The 22,367-nt window shown below is 44.9% G+C and overlaps 1 protein-coding gene across 1 annotated transcript in view; it reads right to left on the bottom strand.

The window, feature by feature from the left end:
- Window positions 1-15,615: 15,615 nt before the first annotated feature.
- Window positions 15,616-22,367, bottom strand: part of LOC118965045 (protein FAM227B-like) — a 105,230-nt gene continuing 98,478 nt past the window's right edge. Inside the window, exons 12-15 of the mRNA XM_090222687.1 lie at window positions 16,450-16,527; window positions 16,246-16,320; window positions 16,063-16,132; window positions 15,616-15,916 (exon numbers count right to left, since the gene is read on the bottom strand). Coding sequence (XP_090078813.1) covers window positions 15,788-15,916; window positions 16,063-16,132; window positions 16,246-16,320; window positions 16,450-16,527 — 352 coding nt within the window. The 3' untranslated portion in view covers window positions 15,616-15,787. The remainder of the gene's footprint in view (window positions 15,917-16,062; window positions 16,133-16,245; window positions 16,321-16,449; window positions 16,528-22,367) is intronic.

Below are 22,367 nucleotides of genomic sequence, written 5' to 3'. Positions count from 1 at the left end.
TTGGAAGTCAAACCAGATGTGGTGTTACAGCCTGATTGTAACTCCCAGGTCACCAGATGGAGGGATATCCTCATCTTCTCCCCTACTCTCTCCTCTTCTCTCCTCCATTCTCTCTTATCCCCTCTCCTACCTATTTCCCTGCTCTCCTCTCCTCTCCTCTCCTCCCCTCCTCCCTCCTCTCCTCTACCTGGTACAGACATCTGTCTCGTAGGTGAGCTGTCTTCCAGCCTACCTGCCTGTCTGTCCGACTGCCTGTCTGTCTTCCTGCCAGCTAGCCTGCCTGCCTGTGCGTCTGTCTGTCTGTCTGTCTGTTCTGTACTGAGCTGTCAGAGAAGAGTAGATCTAGTGATTAATGAATGTTGCAGGTTAATCTCCTCACAGCAGTCTGCTTTGAGCTACAGGATGTGTGTGTCTGTTTGTATGTGTGTCTGTGTGTATGTGTGTATCTGTATGTGTGTGTGTGTGTGTGTGTGTGTGTGTGTGTGTGTGTGTGTGTGTGTGTGTGTGTGTGTGTGCCTGCGTTCTTCTGTGTGTGCATGTGTATGAGCTCTGTCATAAAGAGGTCTAGACCCTGAGAACACTGTCAGGAGTGGAGGGTTTTAAACCTCAGATGATGAAGAGTTGCGTGTATCTGCAGCTTCCTCACATGGTCAATACAGATCACATGACCCTCCTGGATAGATCCCTGAAATGTTATCATATGGAGTACTCTCTTTCTCTGCATGGACACAGGGGTCTCTCCCTGTTTCTTTCTCTATCCATCTCTCTCATTCTCGGTCTATCTCTCTGTCTCTTTCTCTCACTCCTATCTTTCTCTCTCGTTCTCTCTCTTTTTCTCTGTGAGTATGGTGCTCTACTTCAGTGGAGGCTGCTGAGGAGAGGACGTCTCATAATAATGTCTGGAACGGAACAAATGGAATGGAAACCATGTGTTTGATGTATTTAATACCATTCCAATCATTCTACTCTAGCCATTACCACGAGCCCGTCCTCCCTGATTAAGGTGCCACCAACCTCCTGTACTCTACTCCCTCTCCCTCTGACAGACAAATAGTAACTTTATACTGCATTAAGACTGGACTGGGTCCTCCTGTCACAGGCTGCATTAAGACTGGACTGAGTCCTCCTGTGGCAGGCTGCATTAAGACTGGACTGAGTCCTCCTGTCACAGGCTGCATTAAGACTGGACTGGGTCCTCCTGTCACAGGCTGCATTAAGACTGGACTGAGTCCTCCTGTCACAGGCTGCATTAAGACTGGACTGAGTCCTCCTGTCACAGGCTGCATTAAGACTGGACTGAGTCCTCCTGTCACAGGCTGCATTAAGACTGGACTGAGTCCTACTGTCACAGGCTGCATTAAGACTGGACTGAGTCCTACTGTCACAGGCTGCATTAAGACTGGACTGAGTCCTACTGTCACAGGCTGCATTAAGACTGGACTGAGTCCTCCTGTCACAGGCTGCATTCATTAAGACTGGGCTGAGTCCTACTGCCACAGGCTGCATTAAGACTGGACTGAGTCCTCCTGTCACAGGCTGCATTAAGACTGGACTGAGTCCTCCTGTCACAGGCTACATTAAGACTGGACTGAGTCCTACTGTCACAGGCTGCATTAAGACTGGACTGAGTCCTACTGTCACAGGCTGCATTAAGACTGGACTGAGTCCTCCTGTCACAGGCTGCATTAAGACTGGACTGAGTCCTACTGTCACAGGCTGCATTAAGACTGGACTGGGTCCTCCTGTCACAGGCTGCATTAAGACTGGACTGAGTCCTACTGTCACAGGCTGCATTAAGACTGGACTGAGTCCTACTGTCACAGGCTGCATTAAGACTGGACTGAGTCCTACTGTCACAGGCTGCATTAAGACTGGACTGAGTCCTCCTGTCACAGGCTGCATTAAGACTGGACTGAGTCCTACTGTCACAGGCTGCATTAAGACTGGACTGAGTCCTCCTGTCACAGGCTGCATTAAGACTGGACTGAGTCCTACTGTCACAGGCTGCATTAAGACTGGGGTCCTGTCTGGGCTCTAAGAGTCTCCAACTTTGTGCGTGCATATGTCAGCCACAAGGACAATCTCCCCATCATGGAAGACCCACAGAATACCAGACCACTCTGAGCAGATCTGTCAACATCCTGTGAGACTGCAGTGTATTAGCAGTAATACAGTCTGATAGAGCCCATAAATCCCAGTCAGTTGGAGGAAAATGGACTCTGACATGATAATGAAGACGTCCCAACCAGGCAACAGTCTGGCCTGCGCTGGAAGTTAAACTAATATTATCAAACCCAAATAATTTCACTGTTTGCAGAATACTATCAACAAAGCAAGACACTAAACAACAACAGAAAGCTGATCAGAACCATATTGCCGTGCAACATTCCTCTGGCCTGGCTGGCCTGCTTGGCTGGCTGGCCTGCTTGGCTGGCTGGCTGGCCGGGGCGTGTGTGCGTGCATGCATGAGCCTCAGGAGATGACTGTGTGGTTGACAACATTCTAACAACAAGGCAGTGTCAGGAGGAAGGACTGAAACGCTATTGACACGGTGTTAACCAGGATCAACCCCCTGCTACTCTGGTCCCATAGACTGAGTTTATAGTATGTCTGGGGTATAGGACTGGGGTTAAGATATCGGGTTGAGGTTGGGGCTCAACCCGTTTAAACCTGGGGTATAGGACTGGGGTATAGGGCTGGGGTATAAGTCTGGGGTATAAGTACGGGGTATAAGCCTGGGGTATAGGATTGGGGTAAAAATCTGGGGTATAGGACTGGGGTATAAGTCTGGGGTATAGGTCTGAGGTATAGAACTGGGGTATAAGTCTGGGGTATAAGTCCGGGGTATAAGCCTGGGGTATAAGTCTGGGGTATAAGTACGGGGTATAAGCCTGGGGTATAGGATTGGGGTAAAAATCTGGGGTATAGGACTGGGGTATAAGTCTGGGGTATAGGTCTGAGGTATAGAACTGGGGTATAAGTCTGGGGTATATGTCCGGGGTATAAGACTGGGGTATAGGACTGGGGTATAGAACTGGGATATAAGTCTGGGGTATAAGTCTGGGGTATAGAACTGGGATATAAGTCTGAGGTATAAGTCTGGGGTATAGAACTGGGATATAAGTCTGAGGTATAGGACTGGGGTATAAGTCCGGGGTATAGAACTGGGATATAAGTCTGAGGTATAAGTCTGGGGTATAGAACTGGGATATAAGTCTGAGGTATAGGACTGGGGTATAAGTCCGGGGTATAGAACTGGGATATAAGTCTGAGGTATAAGTCTGGGGTATAGAACTGGGATATAAGTCTGAGGTATAGGACTGGGGTATAAGTCCGGGGTATAGAACTGGGATATAAGTCTGAGGTATAAGTCTGGGGTATAGAACTGGGATATAAGTCTGAGGTATAGGACTGGGGTATAAGTCCGGGGTATAGAACTGGGATATAAGTCTGAGGTATAAGTCTGGGGTATAGAACTGGGATATAAGTCTGAGGTATAGGACTGGGGTATAAGTCCGGGGTATAGAACTGGGATATAAGTCTGAGGTATAAGTCTGGGGTATAGAACTGGGGTATAGGACTGGGGTATAGAACTGGGATATAAGTCTGATGCTTGAATGATGATTTGCTTGTAGACATTGTTCCACACCACTCAGTAGCTAAGAGCTGGTGATGGTAAGGTTCGTGTAAATATAATACAACACATATTATTACATAACATCCAGTCCATTAGAGATGCTGTTGAGGTATAGGACTGGGGTATAGGACTGGGGTATAGGACTGGGGTATAGGACTGGGGTATAGGACTGGGGTATAGAACTGGGATATAAGTCTGATGCTTGAATGATGATTTGCTTGTAGACATTGTTCCACACCACTCAGTAGCTAAGAGCTGGTGATGGTAAGGTTCGTGTAAATATAATACAACACATATTATTACATAACATCCAGTCCATTAGAGATGCTGTTGAGGTATAGGACTGGGGTATAGGACTGGGGTATAGGACTGGGGTATAGGACTGGGGTATAGGACTGGGGTATAGAACTGGGATATAAGCCTGATGCTTGAATGATGATTTGCTTGTAGACATTTTTCCACACCACTCAGTAGCTAAGAGCTGGTGATGGTAAGGTTCGTGTAAATATAATACAACACATATTATTACATAACATCCAGTCCATTAGAGATGCTGTTGAGGTATAGGACTGGGGTATAGGACTGGGGTATAGGACTGGGGTATAGGACTGGGGTATAGGACTGGGGTATAGGACTGGGGTATAGAACTGGGATATAAGTCTGATGCTTGAATGATGATTTGCTTGTAGACATTGTTCCACACCACTCAGTAGCTAAGAGCTGGTGATGGTAAGGTTCGTGTAAATATAATACAACACATATTATTACATAACATACAGTCCATTAGAGATGCTGTTGAGGTATAGAACTGGGATATAGGACTGGGGTATAGGACTGGGGTATAGGACTGGGGTATAAGTCTGGGGTATAAGTCCGGGGTATAAGCCTGGGGTATAGGACTGGGGTATAGAACTGGGATATAAGTCTGATGCTTGAATGCTGATTTGCTTGTAGACATTGTTCCACACCACTCAGTAGCTAAGAGCTGGTGATGGTAAGGTTCGTGTAAATATAATACAACACATATTATTACATAACATCCAGTCCATTAGAGATGCTGTTGAGGTATGTGGCTCACATTTAGGTATGTGGCTCAGTGACCGCGGTAAACTGATCTCTGGCTGGGGGCCAGCACTGTCATCTTCAGTTATTATGGAGGTTCAGACAATCAAGTACATTTACAATTACATTTGAGTCATTTAGCAGACGCTCTTATCCAGAGACTTACAGTCTTTCATGTCTGTTTCCACCATGAGAAAAAGTAAACTCATGGACGGTAACTAGATAAGATGCAAACACTATCAGTTTCTCATCTTGTCCTCAGTAGTCAACTTCTGAGCCGTTGTTTGATTCTATAAAGCACCAGGCTGAAAGAGAGGTCAATAGGTTGGGATAGTTGAATGTGTGTGTGTCTGTGTGTGTGTGCCTGTATGTATGCATGTGTAGTCTCTGTAAGGACATGGTTTTTCATATAGGGTGACTGTTCCTTGGGGCTATGTGTGATGAGGGTGAGGATCAGGTCTGTGAGAGCTCTTTATTCTGAATGAGAACTTATTTCTAGGTGTGATGCTGTTGTTTCCAGTGCTGACCTGGGGAGAGCAGGGTCAACTTAGAGAGAACAGCAGAGTAACCTAGTATAGAAACACTGACTTTACAATTTGTAAAGAGTTAGGAGGCAGATAAGGAGAGGGTGTGTGTGTGTGTGTGTGTGTGTGTGTGTATAGTTAAACCAAACACATACACACACACACACACAGCCTCTGCGGCGGCAGAGGAGAGGGCTTACAAATGGTTCTGGGCAGGGATCCCACCATAACGGGAATTCCACCCCAGACCACCAATCTGAACATGTTTACCTACCAATGAGAACTGTGTGCGTGCGTGTGTGTGTGTGTGTGTGTGTGTGTGTTTTGTTTAACTATACTTGTGGTACCAGAAGTCCTCAAAAGGATAATAAAACAAGGAAAATTAATTCATTCTGCCGGTTCCCACGAGGAAAAATGCTATTTTAGGTTTAGGGGTTAGGTTTAAGGTTAAGGTTACAATTAGGGTTAGGTATAGTTTTAGGTTTAGGGGTTAGGTTTAAGGTTAAGGTTACAATTAGGGTTAGGTATAGTTTTAGGTTTAGGGGTTAGGTTTAAGGTTAAGGTTACAATTAGGGTTAGGTATAGTTTTAGGTTTAGGGGTTAGGTTTAAGGTTAAGGTTACAATTAGGGTTAGGTATAGTTTTAGGATTAGGGGTTAGGTTTAAGGTTAAGGTTACAATTAGGGTTAGGTATAGTTTTAGGATTAGGTATAGTTTTAGGATTAGGTATAGTTTTAGGATTAGGTATAGTTTTAGGATTAGGTATAGTTTTAGGATTAGGTATAGTTTTAGGGTTAGGTATAGTTTTAGGGTTAGAGCCTTGGAGTTAAGGTTAGGTTAAGGTTAGGTTATGGTTAGGTTAAGGCATAAGGTTAGAGTTAGATTTATGGTTAGGGATAATCGGATATTGGATGGGAATAAATTATTTGATTCCCAAGGATAGCAATATAAAACTGTGCACGTGTGTGTGTGTGTGTGTGTGTGTGTGTGTGTGTGTGTGTGTGTGTGTGTGTGAGGTCAGAGGAAACCCAGGGCTTTCGTGACTGGGGATGAGAGCGAGGAGAGGGGGGGCGGGGAGATACCATCAGGCCCTGATTTCTGTGGTTATGATGACATCCAGATAATAGCACACACACACACACACACACACACACACACACACACACACACATCCCTTTAGCAGCCTAGCCCAGCACCACTGCGCTGACACACACACACACACTCCAGAGTCGGTAAATTAGAGCTTAGCATGCGAGCGGCAAGCAGATGGGCTGGTTAATTACTGTTGTGTACAGTGGAGCTCTCCCCCCCCCCCCCCCTCCCCCTACCTACCTCCATCCCTCCCTCCCTCTCAGCCCTCTGCTAGACCCCACCATACGATCTGCTCTTCATGAGTGTTATGTATTAACTGGTACCAGCTCGTGATGTGTAACATGCAGGTGGTCGCAGGACGGAGAGAAAAACATGATGGTTTCAAGGGGTTTTTCATATTGGGGAGGGTTGGATTGCTCTCAACTTGATTCTAATGGTGTCACACACACACAAACACACACACACACACAAACACACACGTGTCAGAACCAATGTGAAGTCTGCAGTATGACACGGTGTGTGAAGCAGCAGATGGAGGACCTGATTGAGAGCATTTCTTCACTCCGTTTAGTTTTTGGTGATATCTCAAATGGTGCATTACAAAATAAAGATCCTTCATTGTGAGAGTGTGTTAGTTACAGAAGAAAGGGAGGCCCATAGAAGAGCTGTGTGTGTGTGTTAGTTACAGAAGAAAGGGAGAACCATAGAGGAGCTGTGTGTGTGTGTTAGTTACAGAAGAAAGGGAGGCCCATAGAGGAGCTGTGTGTGTGTGTTAGTTACAGAAGAAAGGGAGGCCCATAGAGGAGCTGTGTGTGTGTGTTAGTTACAGAAGAAAGGGAGGCCCATAGAGGAGCTGTGTGTGTGTGTTAGTTACAGAAGAAAGGGAGGCCCATAGAGGAGCTGTGTGTGTGTGTTAGTTACAGAAGAAAGGGAGGCCCATAGAGGAGCTGTGTGTGTGTGTGTTAGTTACAGAAGAAAGGGAGGCCCATAGAGGAGCTGTGTGTGTGTGTGTTAGTTACAGAAGAAAGGGAGGCCCATAGAGGAGCTGTGTGTGTGTGTTAGTTAGAGAAGAAAGGGAGGCCCATTGAGGAGCTGTGTGTGTGTGTTAGTTACAGAAGAAAGGGAGGCCCATAGAGGAGCTGTGTGTGTGTGTTAGTTACAGAAGAAAGGGAGGCCCATAGAGGAGCTGTGCGTGTGTGTTAGTTACAGAAGAAAGGGAGGCCCATAGAGGAGCTGTGCGTGTGTGTTAGTTACAGAAGAAAGGGAGGCCCATAGAGGAGCTGTGTGTGTGTGTTAGTTACAGAAGAAAGGGAGGCCCATAGAGGAGCTGTGCGTGTGTGTTAGTTACAGAAGAAAGGGAGGCCCATAGAGGAGCTGTGCGTGTGTGTTAGTTACAGAAAAAAGGGAGGCCCATAGAGGAGCTGTGCGTGTGTGTTAGTTACAGAAGAAAGGGAGGCCCATAGAGGAGCTGTGTATGTGTGTTAGTTACAGAAGAAAGGGAGGCCCATAGAGGAGCTGTGTGTGTGTGTGTGTTACAGAAGAAAGGGAGGCCCATAGAGGAGCTGTGTGTGTGTGTTAGTTACAGAAGAAAGGGAGGCCCATAGAGGAGCTGTGCGTGTGTGTTAGTTACAGAAGAAAGGGAGGCCCATAGAGGAGCTGTGTGTGTGTGTGTGTTACAGAAGAAAGGGAGGCCCATAGAGGAGCTGTGTGTGTGTGTGTGTGTTACAGAAGAAAGGGAGGCCCATAGAGGAGCTGTGTGTGTGTGTTAGTTACAGAAGAAAGGGAGGCCCATAGAGGAGCTGTGTGTGTGTGTTAGTTACAGAAGAAAGGGAGGCCCATAGAGGAGCTGTGTGTATGTGTGTGTTACAGAAGAAAGGGAGGCCCATAGAGGAGCTGTGTGTGTGTGTTAGTTACAGAAGAAAGGGAGGCCCATAGAGGATCTGTGCGTGTGTGTTAGTTACAGAAGAAAGGGAGGCCCATAGAGGAGCTGTGTGTGTGTGTGTGTTACGTCAGACGGTTAGCACGTCAATTACAGATGATCTGTCATGATTAGAGTCATGGGATGATTATTTCAACATGATCTTATTTTATGATCTAATGGTTCTGAAGATATACAGTCCTGTTTCTCCTGTTAATATGTGTTCATTCTGTTCCAGATAATAACAGTTTATTCTCCTCCAGACCAGTTACAGGGAAACATCCACCCTGATGCTGCTCCTTCCTCTGAGAAGACATGGAGAATTCCAGATCTCCCAGTCCATCAGGTCTAGACCCTCCACTCTAGCCCTAAGCACCACACACACACACACACACACACACACACACACACACACACACACACACACACACACACACACACACACACACACACACACACACACACACACACACACACACACAGCATTACATCATTGAGCGAGGATGCCCTTCTGTGAGAGTGAGGGAGCCCACTGGGAACAGACGTCAATTCAAACGTCTATTCCACGTTTGTTCAACATCATTTAATTGAAATTACGTGAATGAATGTTGATTCAACCAGTGTGTGCCCAGTGGGAGGTGTGTGTGCAACAGGGAGCCTGGTTCTGATTGAGATGTCTAAGAGGAAGAGAGTACTGCTGAACGTCTGTTAGTCTCAACTCTCCTTCTCTCACACGATATCCTGTCTTTACCTTCCTATCCCCCCCCTCTACCTCCCTCCCTCGCTAGCTTTCCCCAGCCTTGTGTTGTCAGGTCTCTGCCTCCCCCTCTACCTCCCTCCCTCACTTCCAAGGAGGGCTGAAACCTTGGAGCTAGACACCAGAACACAGAGACCTAGCTGGCCTTGTGTCTGTCTGTCCATCCATCACTCCATCTATCCACCTTTTCACCTCCCCTTGTCCCTGCTGAGCTGCAACATAATCTGATTTCAGCTTCATAATATCTCCTGTCACACTTCTCCATGTTCGACTTCATTATGAGACACAGTGCCAGATGGAGAGTGGTTTAGACTCCTCTATCTTTAACAGCAAAACAAAACAGAAATGACGAGGTGATATTGAATATCTCTCTGTCTCTCTGTCTCTGTATTCTCCTGAACAGATCCCACCACACAACTAAAGAATGTTTATAATAACATGCTGACAGCCTTGGGCCTTGTGGCACGAACAGCGCAACAAAACTCAACACAACAAAGCACAACACAACTGCACAACTCAGAACAATACAACGCAACACCACAAAAACACAATACAACAACACAATACAATACAATACAACAACACAATACAACAATACAACACAATACAACAACACAACACAGTACAACAACACAATACAACAATACAACATCACAACAACACAATACAACAATACAACAACACAACACAGTACAACAACACAATACAACAATACAACATCACAACAACACAATACAACAATACAACAACACAACACACAACAACACAATACAACAATACAACATCACAACAACACAATACAACATCACAACAACACAATACACCAATACAACATCACAACAACACATTACAAAAATACAACAACACAATACAACAACATAATTAAGTGATAATGCCCGAGAAGCCGGTGTTTGGAGGACTTATTGGCACGGGTGTTGTTAGGCCCGAGACAAAGTCAGTTACCAATATATTCAAATATTGATTGACATATTTTCGAACTAGCTGCACTTTGTTTCGTTTGACCTTTTTTCAATTGACAATTCTTTGTATATATCCATAAAAATGATGCCAGCTGTTTCATGATTTCAACTGACTGAGAAAATCTGCCTGCCTCTGTCTTATCCCAACTCTTCACATTTATATATTTTTTACCTTTATTTAACTAGGCAAGTCAGTTAGGAACAAATTCTTATTTACAATGACAGCCTAGGAAACGTGGGTTAACTGTCTTGTTCAGGGGAAGAACAACAGATTTTTACCTTGTCAGGTCAGGGATTCGATCCTGCAACCTTTCAGTTACTAGTCCAACGCTCTAACCACTAGGCTACCTGCCGCACATGTTCATTACTACGGGAGAGTTGGAGATTTAATTTGAATATTGAAACAATATAAAAGGTTATAAAACGTTCTTTCAATTGTAAATAAAATAACGAATTTCTGTGCTAAACCTTTATATTGGCCAACAAAAACATAGAAAGTGTATGTATAGACTATGAGAGGTATAAATGAACCCATGTCTATATGCCTGTGTTCCTGTGTGGGTATGTTTTGTGTGTATAATGTCCTGCAGTTCTGTGCAGGGATGTGTCCGATCCTCCCTTTTGTGTGTGTGTGTGTGTGTGTGCGCGCGTGGCGCGGCGTGTGTGTGTGTGTGTGTGTGTGTGTGTGTGGGGGGTGGTCTCAGTCTCAGCCCAGCCTTGGCTCAGCCAGTCAGTGGTAATTGTATCCAGGCGTGTTTGGGGTTGGTTCCCTGAGTTACTACTGTTCGCCTGTGATTTACAAGACTGTGTGAGATATGGAAACCTCTCACGCAACTCCAGATATGGACTGAGAGGAAGCACATTGAGCAATGGCCCCTTACAAAATGACACGTCATGAACACACACACACACACACACTGTGGGGAGGAGTTGGGAGAAGCATGCTATTCCTCCATTTGCTCATATCTGTTTACAGTGTTTTCATCTCTCCAGCTGGCATCTTCTGGTGGTGAGAATGTCTGCTGGGGCCGTAATGGGAAAAGCATGCTGAGAAAACTGTGTTCCAAATGGCCCCCTATTCCCCTACATAGTGCACTACTGTAGACCAGGACCCATTGGGGCCCATACTGATAATTATAGAGGGCCGACTGCCTGCGACCCGCTCTAACATTCTAATTAATAGTTCAATGGCTGAAATTAAAATCACTTTCATATTTGAGAGCTCTTTTTGCAATAAACATCATTTTTTACTATTTATTTGTAATTCATGGAAACTGAGACGTAATCTTTATTTGCTGAATCTCAATGTTGTTGAGTTGTATGAGTATAGATGTTGTTACTGCCATGACTGTGTTGTTGAGTTGTTGTATGAGTATAGATGTTGTTACTGCCATGACTGTGTTGTTGAGTTGTTGTATGAGTATAGATGTTGTTACTGCCATGACTGTGTTGTTGAGTTGTTGTATGAGTATAGATGTTGTTACTGCCATGACTGTGTTGTTGAGTTGTTGTATGAGTATAGATGTTGTTACTGCCATGACTGTGTTGTTGAGTTGTTGTATGAGTATAGATGTTGTTACTGCCATGACTGTGTTGTTGAGTTGTTGTATGAGTATAGATGTTGTTACTGCCATGACTGTGTTGTTGAGTTGTTGTATGAGTATAGATGTTGTTACTGCCATGACTGTGTTGTTGAGTTGTTGTATGAGTATAGATGTTGTTACTGCCATGACTGTGTTGTTGAGTTGTTGTATGAGTATAGATGTTGTTACTGCCATGACTGTGTTGTTGAGTTGTTGTATGAGTATAGATGTTGTTACTGCCATGACTGTGTTGTTGAGTTGTTGTATGAGTATAGATGTTGTTACTGCCATGACTGTGTTGTTGAGTTGTTGTATGAGTATATATGTTGTTACTGCCATGACTGTGTTGTTGAGTTGTTGTATGAGTATAGATGTTGTTACTGCCATGACTGTGTTGTTGAGTTGTTGTATGAGTATAGATGTTGTTACTGCCATGACTGTGTTGTTGAGTTGTTGTATGAGTATAGATGTTGTTACTGCCATGACTGTGTTGTTGAGTTGTTGTATGAGTATAGATGTTGTTACTGCCATGACTGTGTTGTTGAGTTGTTGTATGAGTATATATGTTGTTACTGCCATGACTGTGTTGTTGAGTTGTTGTATGAGTATAGATGTTGTTACTGCCATGACTGTGTTGTTGAGTTGTTGTATGAGTATAGATGTTGTTACTGCCATGACTGTGTTGTTGAGTTGTTGTATGAGTATATATGTTGTTACTGCCATGACTGTGTTGTTGAGTTGTTGTATGAGTATAGATGTTGTTACTGCCATGACTGTGTTGTTGAGTTGTTGTATGAGTATAGATGTTGTTACTGCCATGACTGTGTTGTTGAGTTGTTGTATGAGTATAGATGTTGTTACTGCCATGACTGTGTTGTTGAGTTGTTGTATGAGTATAGATGTTGTTACTGCCATGACTGTGTTGTTGAGTTGTTGTATGAGTATATATGTTGTTACTGCCATGACTGTGTTGTTGAGTTGTTGTATGAGTATAGATGTTGTTACTGCCATGACTGTGTTGTTGAGTTGTTGTATGAGTATAGATGTTGTTACTGCCATGACTGTGTTGTTGAGTTGTTGTATGAGTATAGATGTTGTTACTGCCATGACTGTGTTGTTGAGTTGTTGTATGAGTATAGATGTTGTTACTGCCATGACTGTGTTGTTGAGTTGTTGTATGAGTATAGATGTTGTTACTGCCATGACTGTGTTGTTGAGTTGTTGTATGAGTATAGATGTTGTTACTGCCATGACTGTGTTGTTGAGTTGTTGTATGAGTATAGATGTTGTTACTGCCATGACTGTGTTGTTGAGTTGTTGTGCTCATGTAACTAATTCTATACAGCACGTTTCATGTTGTTTATCCATGTGGTTCGACACTTTTGTTGTTCTGATGACAGTGACACACCTAGTCTTGTATAAAACACACAATCACACACCTTGCCTTATGAAACAGGTGAGGGACGCAATCGATTACTAAAGTTATTTCATCTGGCCTGCAGACAGGCTCCTCGCGTGCCTCTAACTCCACAGAATCCTTTCTAAACTCAGATCTGTCCTCCCTCTCTCTCTCTCTCTCTCTCTGTCTCACACGCACACCTCTACTCTCTGACAGATCTTCCCCTCTCTCAGGTAGGCTGGACGTTTCAGTTCTGAGAACTGTTTTAATGAAACACTTAGAGGGTCTAACCTCTAATCCAAACAGACACCCACACTCTGAGACCAGGTGAGGGAGGAAGGAGGGCAAAGGGGAGGGGAGAGGGTGGGGGGGGGGGGGGGGGGATCCAGTGCAGTTTTACACGCTATCACCCTCTCTCCAGTAGGGAAGAACATACACACACACACACACACACACACACATACACACACACACACACACACACACACACACACACACACACACACACACACACACACACACACACACACACACACACACACACACACACACACACACACACACACACACACAAACATAGCCAAACATAGCCAAACCAGTCCATCAGGCAGCCAGAATATTGCTCATCAATCATAACTATGTTTATCAACAGGAGGATGTTAGAGATTACTCAAATCAACATTTAAATACCAGTGTGGTTTGGGCTGTGTGTGCATGTGCGTGTGTGGGTGGTTTGGGCTGCGAAGTTGAAAGCAGATGATGTAAACTTCTTGTTTTGCTCCATAGTTTTGATAATTGTTTGTCGGTCAAAGGACTTCTGAGGTGTGTGTGTGTATGTGTGTGTGTGTGTGTGTGTGCGTGTGCGTGTGTGTTTTCTAGGGATCCTGAAACAGAAACACAGGGGAGTATAAACTTCTGACAAAGCACAGTTATTGATATCTCACGGGGAAGTCAACACATCACATGGTGAGAACCAGAGGAGAATGTCACAGCTTCTCAGAACCAGAGAATGTCACAGCTTCTCAGAACCAGAGGAGAATGTCACAGTTTCTCAGAACCAGAGGAGAATGTCACAGCTTCTCAGAACTAGAGGAGACTGTCACAGCTTCTCAGAACCAGAGGAGAATGTCACTGCTTCTCAGAACCAGAGGAGAATGTCACAGCTTCTCAGAACTAGAGGAGACTGTCACAGCTTCTCAGAACCAGAGGAGAATGTCACAGCTTCTCAGAACCAGAGGAGAATGTCACAGCTTCTCAGAACCAGAGGAGACTATCACAGCTTCTCAGAACCAGAGGAGAATGTCACAGCTTCTCAGAACCAGAGAATGTCACAGCTTCTCAGAACCAGAGGAGAATGTCACAGCTTCTCAGAACCAGAGGAGAATGTCACTGCTTCTCAGAACCAGAGGAGAATGTCACAGCTTCTCAGAACCAGAGAATGTCACAGCTTCTCAGAACCAGAGGAGAATGCCATAGCTTCTCAGAACCAGAGGAGAATGTCATAGCTTGTCAGAACCAGAGAATGTCACAGCTTCTCAGAACCAGAGGAGAATGTCATAGCTTCTCAGAACCAGAGGAGAATGTCATAGCTTCTCAGAACCAGAGAATGTCACAGCTTCTCAGAACCAGAGGTGAATGTCACAGCTTCTCAGAACCAGAGGAGAATGTCACTGCTTCTCAGAACCAGAGGAGAATGTCACAGCTTCTCAGAACCAGAGAATGTCACAGCTTCTCAGAACCAGAGGAGAATGTCACATCTTGTCAGAACCAGAGGAGAATGTCATAGCTTGTCAGAACCAGGGGAGAATGTCATAGTTTCTCAGAACCAGGAAAGAGATGAACGTGGAAAGAACTCAAATTCTCAAAAAATAATTTTCACAAGTCATTGTTGAGACTAGAAGATTCTATCTGCATTTTAGTCCGAATGTAGTTATTAACATAGCCTTGTTCTGTTCAATGTTCTCTACCTGTATAGAACATTAAATACCCCCATTTCATGTTGTTAAGTTCAAAATAATACAATATCAAAATTGCTGACATTATTCAAACCAATGAGGGTTGGGAACTTTAAAGCCAGTTCTCAGAATCATCTTTTTGCAGATAGAACCTTATAGTCCCAAGCTCTAGCATTGTGTTGTTTTATAAAAAAAATGTTTTGCTGTATGTATCATTCATTTTACTGTAGATTTGTTTTCTTCTTCTGGCACACACACACACCACACACACACCACACACACACACACACACACACCACACACACACCACACACACACACACACACCACACACACCACACACACACCACACACACACACACACACACACACACACACACCACACACACCACACACCACACACACACACACACACACACACACACACACACACACACACACACACACACACACACACCACACACACACACACACACACACACACACACACACACACACACACACACACACACACACACACCCTCTCCTCTGGTGTGCTGTGAGTCTCTGAGAGGTAATATGTTTCTGTGATGTTTCTGAGCCTTCATGACTTGTAAAACACACTAGCCCTGCTCTGGCCCGACACACACACACACACACTGTTTCAAGTCAGCGTCTGAGAAAGGGAGAACAGACTGAAGGGAAATAATCACAGTGTGACTGGTGAATGGTGAAGTGTGAAGATTGGCATTTAAATCATCTGGGTGAATTTCAATGAAAACAAATGTCAAATATATATTAATGTAGCACAAAACACTGACATCATGTTCTGTAGATCTGAGTGGCATAAAGAGAAAGAGAGAGAGAGAGGGAGAGAGAGACACTGTGCTGAAAGTTGCAGTGTCATTGTCCAGCTGTCTTTCGGTTCTCTGGAGAAACAGAAGGTTGGTTTGTATTCTTCACCTCCTCTGACTCCTCTTTCCTCTCTTTCCCCTCTCCCTTCTGCAGACGCTGGCGGTACGGGGGGTGGTTCTGAACACACACAGACAGACAAAAGGCTCTGTATCAGGTAGAGTCTGTACTGTTTGTGTTCTCCAAATCCTTGTAGTTTAATTTATGTGACAAAAGTTGGTTAGAGTACAGATATTATATAACTATACAGTGGAGAGTTCAGCTACCCATTTATTCATGATTCCCTCGCTGGCGATCTTCACCTCCATGCGGTCACTGAAAATCTCTTTCTTCATCCTGGACACACAAGAAAAGGAAACACAGGAAAGGTTCAAGCGGCAGTTCAGTTCTAAATCCATATTTGTCAAAGTGACTAAAACATCAGTGAGGACAATGTGTTAGTTTCCTACCTGTTGAGTTTCATGTTATGGATCCGTCGATCTCTGTGGATGTCAGCTATCTCCTGTTTCGTCTGCTGGCAGAACCTACAGGGATGGATAGGGAGTAGAGGAGAGCTGTCAGACATGTTATACTGTAATGGTCATGTAATATTATTGGGGAAGCTATCTATATGCCTTGCTTGTGTTGTATTTCTGTGTGTGTGTGTATTTTACGTGTTGTATTCCTGTTGCCTTTTGTGGCTCCTCTCCTCCACATCAGTCAGCACCTCTTGGTAGGTGGGTTTGGAAGGAGTTACACCACAGACAGTCAAGGAATACAACTACTGTCACCTTCTTATGACAAACTACACTACATGACGAAAAGTATGTGGACACCTGCTCGTCAAACATCTCATTCCAAAATCATGTGCATTAATATGGTGCTGGTCCCCCCTTTGCTGCTATAACAGTCGCCGCTCTTTTGGGGAGGCTTTCCACTAGATGTTGGAACATTGCTGCGGTGACTTGCTTCCATTCAGCCATAAGAGCATTAGTGAAGTCGGGCACTGTTGGGCGATTAGGCCTGGCTCGCAGTCGGCATTCCAATTCATCCCAAAGGTGTTCGATGGGGTTGAGGTCAGGGCTCTGTGCAGGCCAGTCAAGTTCTTCCGGAACCGATCTCAACAAACCCTTTCTGTATGGCCCTCACTTTGTGCACGGGGGCATTGCCGTGCTAAAACAGGAAAGGGCCTTCCCCAAACTGTTGCCACAAGGTTGGAAACACAGAATCTAGAATGTCATTGTGTGCTGTTGCGTTAAGATTTTATTTCACTGGATCGAAGGGGCATAGCCCAAACCCTAAAAAACAGCCCCAGACCACTATTCCTACTTAACCAAACTTTACAGTTGGCACTATGTATTGGGCAGGTAGCGTTCTCCTGGCATCCGCCAAACCCATTGCGCATGGTGATCTTAGGCTTGTGTGCGGCTGCTCGGCCATGGAAACCCAGGACAGACCATTTTTAGCACTAGATGGTCCCGTTCGGTTGACCGGGGCAGCTCTAGCAGACCAGAAATTTGACAAACTGACTTGTTGGAAAGGTGACATCCTGACGGTGCCATGCTGAAAGCCACTGATCTCTTCAGTAAGGCCGTTCTACTGCCAATGTTTGTCTATGGAGATTGCATGCGGTGTGCTTGATTTTATACACCTGTCAGCAACGGGTGTGGCTGAAATAGCTAAATGCACTAATTTGAAGGGGTGTCCACATAATTTTGTACATATAGTGTATCTCTATCTAACTTCTGTTATGTTACATTTCATTAAAACCTATCAGGTCCTACACATTCCCAAACTATGATTATCTCAGAGTTTTACAGTCAGAATATGGTGAGAAAAAGCCGATGAGATTAGTTAACTTTGAACTCTATACCCCCTGTACTCAGCCCTCCCGTCTTCTCCTGTGCCAGGTTCATTAAGTGGTTCATTAACTACAGTAAAGTACAGTCTCACATAATCCATGCACGTTTTATTAGCATGCTTAAGAGTGTGTTTTTACATGTTGTTCTCAGCATAAATACAGTGTGCCAGCTGTGTGCAAAACAACATGTGTTTGTGTCTGTGTCTGTGCATGTGTGTGTGCCTGTGTGTGTGTGTGTGTTTGTGTCTGTGCTGTGTCTGTGTGTGTGTGTGTGTGTGTGTGTGTGTGTGTGTGTGTGTGCAGGGGCGCCGCCAGGGATTTTGGGCCCCATGAAAGAATATCACATTGGGCCCCACCACCACAGGCCACACCAACCCTGCACATTTGCTGTAACCACACACCTCCAGAACCCAATCGACCCATTCAAAGCCTCAAATAACTCTACCTTTGCAGGCTTGCAACTCTCTTGTAGTCCAATATTTACTGTCCGATATTTACTGACAGTGAACTGTGAAAATATAACACTGTGCAGACATGCATACAACATTCTGCATACAGTGGAATTCACTATTTGATGCAGGACTGATCCCCTCTATAAGAAATGTATTAAAGGTCATTTTTTACAGTCTAAATGTCATTTTAATGGTAATATTCTTGAATGGAAAATTCTCTTAACATGAATGAATAACTTAAAATAAATATAACTTTAATATACATTAACCTCTTCAATTAAAATAAAAGAACATGATCATCTATAGAATGATATAACAAACTAAATAATCAAATCAGCAGCAGATTTGTGAACTAAGTATACAGACCAACTAGGAAATAAGCAGCTGGAAAAGTGGAAATGGAAATGAAAAGGCCTGATGTTGGTGCTACAGGAAAGGTCAAGGGGTCACCAAATCAATAGGTTTCTTCCACTTGGGGTCTTGATTGTGCACAACACATTTGATGGTAATCCAGCCATTACTTTGAGATTCATCTTGTTCTCTGTCTGTTCTCAGTCTTGTTCTCAGCCTGTGAACATCATGTAGTGTAGTGATGTAGTGATCCAATATCCACAGCCATACCATTTAACAGTTATCACTGGCCCTTACTCAGCCTTACTCACCAAGAGCCTAGCGCCCAGCCTTCTTGCTGGCAAAGTCACTGATCAAGTCTAGCTAACTGACTTTCAATGGACAGCATGGCAAGACTGCAAAGCCTGTCCTGGGACATAGTGGACCTCAAATAGTTGTTTAAATCAGTTTTAGCTTACTGAAAGCTCTCTCACCACCAGCAACAGTCACAGGCAGTGTGCAAAATATACATAAAGCAATGCACACTTCTCCAAAAATGCTTTTTCTGCTGCATTTTACAAATTGCATTCAGGAGACAAAGAGGGAACAAGTTAGGGGGGGAAGTGGCAGCATATACAGTGTTCAGGTGTCAGGAGACCAAGAGGGAACAAGTTAGGGGGGGAAGTGGCAGCATATACAGTGTTCAGGTGTCAGGAGACAAAGAGGGAACAAGTTAGGGGGGGAAGTGGCAGCATATACAGTGTTCAGGTGTCAGGAGACCAAGAGGGAACAAGTTAGGGGGGGGAAGTGGCAGCATATACAGTGTTCAGGTGTCAGGAGACAAAGAGGGAACAAGTTAGGGGGGGGAAGTGGCAGCATATACAGTGTTCAGGTGTCAGGAGACCAAGAGGGAACAAGTGGCAGCATATACAGTGTTCAGGTGTCAGGAGACAAAGAGGAACAAGTTAGGGGGGGAAGTGGCAGCATATACAGTGTTCAGGTGTCAGGAGACAAAGAGGGGACAAGTTAGGGGGGAAGTGGCAGCATATACAGTGTTCAGGTGTCAGGAGACAAAGAGGGGACAAGTTAGGGGGGGAAGTGGCAGCATATACAGTGTTCAGGTGTCAGGAGACCAAGAGGGAACAAGTGGCAGCATATACAGTGTTCAGGTGTCAGGAGACAAAGAGGGGACAAGTTAGGGGGGGGGGAAGTGGCAGCATATACAGTGTTCAGGTGTCAGGAGACCAAGAGGGAACAAGTGGCAGCATATACAGTGTTCAGGTGTCAGGAGACAAAGAGGGGACAAGTTAGGGGGGGGAAGTGGCAGCATATACAGTGTTCAGGTGTCAGGAGACCAAGAGGGAACAAGTGGCAGCATATACAGTGTTCAGGTGTCAGGAGACAAAGAGGGGACAAGTTAGGGGGGGGGGGGAGTGGCAGCATATACAGTGTTCAGGTGTCAGGAGACAAAGAGGGGACAAGTTAGGGGGGGGAAGTGGCAGCATATACAGTGTTCAGGTGTCAGGAGACAAAGAGGGGACAAGTTAGGGGGGGGAAGTGGCAGCATATACAGTGTTCAGGTGTCAGGAGACAAAGAGGGGACAAGTGGCAGCATATACAGTGTTCAGGTGTCAGGAGACAAAGAGGGGACAAGTTAGGGGGGGGAAGTGGCAGCATATACAGTGTTCAGGTGTCAGGAGACAAAGAGGGGACAAGTTAGGGGGGGGGGAAGTGGCAGCATATACAGTGTTCAGGTGTCAGGAGACCAAGAGGGAACAAGTGGCAGCATATACAGTGTTCAGGTGTCAGGAGACAAAGAGGGGACAAGTTAGGGGGGGGAAGTGGCAGCATATACAGTGTTCAGGTGTCAGGAGACAAAGAGGGGACAAGTTAGGGGGGGGAAGTGTCAGCATATACAGTGTTCAGGTGTCAGGAGACAAAGAGGGGACAAGTTAGGGGGGAAGTGGCAGCATATACAGTGTTCAGGTGTCAGGAGACCAAGAGGGAACAAGTGGCAGCATATACAGTGTTCAGGTGTCAGGAGACAAAGAGGAGACAAGTTAGGGGGGAAGTGGCAGCATATACAGTGTTCAGGTGTCAGGAGACAAAGAGGGGACAAGTTAGGGGGGGGAAGTGGCAGCATATACAGTGTTCAGGTGTCAGGAGACAAAGAGGAGACAAGTTAGGGGGGAAGTGGCAGCATATACAGTGTTCAGGTGTCAGGAGACAAAGAGGGGACAAGTTAGGGGGGGGAAGTGGCAGCATATACAGTGTTCAGGTGTCAGGAGACCAAGAGGGAACAAGTGGCAGCATATACAGTGTTCAGGTGTCATGTTGAAACTCAGGTGTCAGATCTCTGGAATACGTCGTGATCAGTGGTTGGCACACAGAAGGGACTTGATCCTCACTAATCTGACCAACTTTAGGAACATTAAAACATTATTCTACAATTTTTGCAGTGGTGTGAAACCTAGTGTCCAAGTCACTTATGATGTTGTCTATAGCAGTAAAAAACACTGTTCCGAAACACCTTTGCTGCACTGTCCTGAGCTGTCTCCTCTTGAGAGGTCTCATCATGATTGTGGACTTCAGGAAACAGCAGAGGGAGCACCCCCCTATCCACATCGATGGGACAGTAGTGGAGAGTTTTAAGTTCCTCGGCGTACACATCACAGACAAACTGAATTGGTCCACCCACACAGACAGCGTCGTGAAGAAGGCGCAGCAGCGCCTCTTCAACCTCAGGAGGCTGAAGAAATTTGGCTTGTCACCAAAAGCACTCACAAACTTCTACAGATGCACAATCGAGAGCATCCTGTCGGGCTGTATCACCGCCTGGTATGGCAACTGCTCCGCCCACAACCGTAAGGCTCTCCCGAGGGTAGTGAGGTCCGCACAACGCATCACCGGGGGCAAACTACCTGCCCTCCAGGACACCTACACCACCCGATGTCACAGGAAGGCCATAAAGATCATCAAGGACAACAACCACCCGAGCCACTGCCTGTTCACCCTGCTATCATCCAGAAGGCCAGGTCAGTACAGGTGCATTAAAGCAGGGACCGAGAGACTGAAAAACAGCTTCTATCTCAAGGCCATCAGACTGTTAAACAGCCACCACTAACATTGAGTGGCTGCTGCCAACACACTGACTCAACTCCAGTCACTTTAATAATGGGAATTCATGGGAATTGATGTAAAATATATCACTAGCCACTTTAAACAATGCTACCTAATATAATGTTTACATACCCTACATTATTCATCTCACATGTTTATGTATATACTGTACTCTATATCATCTACTGCATCTTTATGTAATACATGTATCACTAGCCACTTTAAACTATGCCACTTTGTTTACATACCCTACATTACTCATCTCATAAGTATATACTGTACTCGATACCATCTACTGCATCTTGCCTATGCCGTTCTGTACCATCACTCATTCATATATCTTTATGTACATATTCTTTATCCCTTTACACTTGTGTGTGTGTATAAGGTAGTAGTTTTGGAATTGTTAGGTTAGATTACTCGTTGGTTATTACTGCATTGTCGGAACTAGAAGCACAAGCATTTCACTACACTCGCATTAACATCTGCTAACCATGTTTATTTGACAAATACATTTGATTTGACTTGATTTGGAATCTCTTCCATTTCCTCTGGCGGCTGTGTTCCTTGCTAAATTGAGGTGCAACATCCATTTGGGGAGAAACCAGTGTTGCCTCAGACAGGAGAGACTCCCATCCATCTCTAAGAGCCTCTTCCTTTAAGGCTCTGATATTGGCTGGCTTTGTGTCAAGGGAGATTTTTCCTGACTGGAGAATCACATTCCCGTCCTCAATGTATTGCAGTACCTGCAATTATGCCAACTGACATGTCATTCAACACAATGCTGCTCACCTCCTTCTTCAGTTGGGAGTAGGGCTGGTTCAGGGGT

Source organism: Oncorhynchus mykiss, chromosome 26 (assembly GCF_057628025.1).
Source record: "Oncorhynchus mykiss isolate SJ-2025 chromosome 26, ASM5762802v1, whole genome shotgun sequence".
Classification (NCBI taxonomy): Eukaryota; Metazoa; Chordata; class Actinopteri; order Salmoniformes; family Salmonidae; genus Oncorhynchus; species Oncorhynchus mykiss.
The sequence above is the reverse complement of the archived record's forward strand: the minus strand, read 5'-3'. Positions and strand labels throughout refer to the sequence as shown.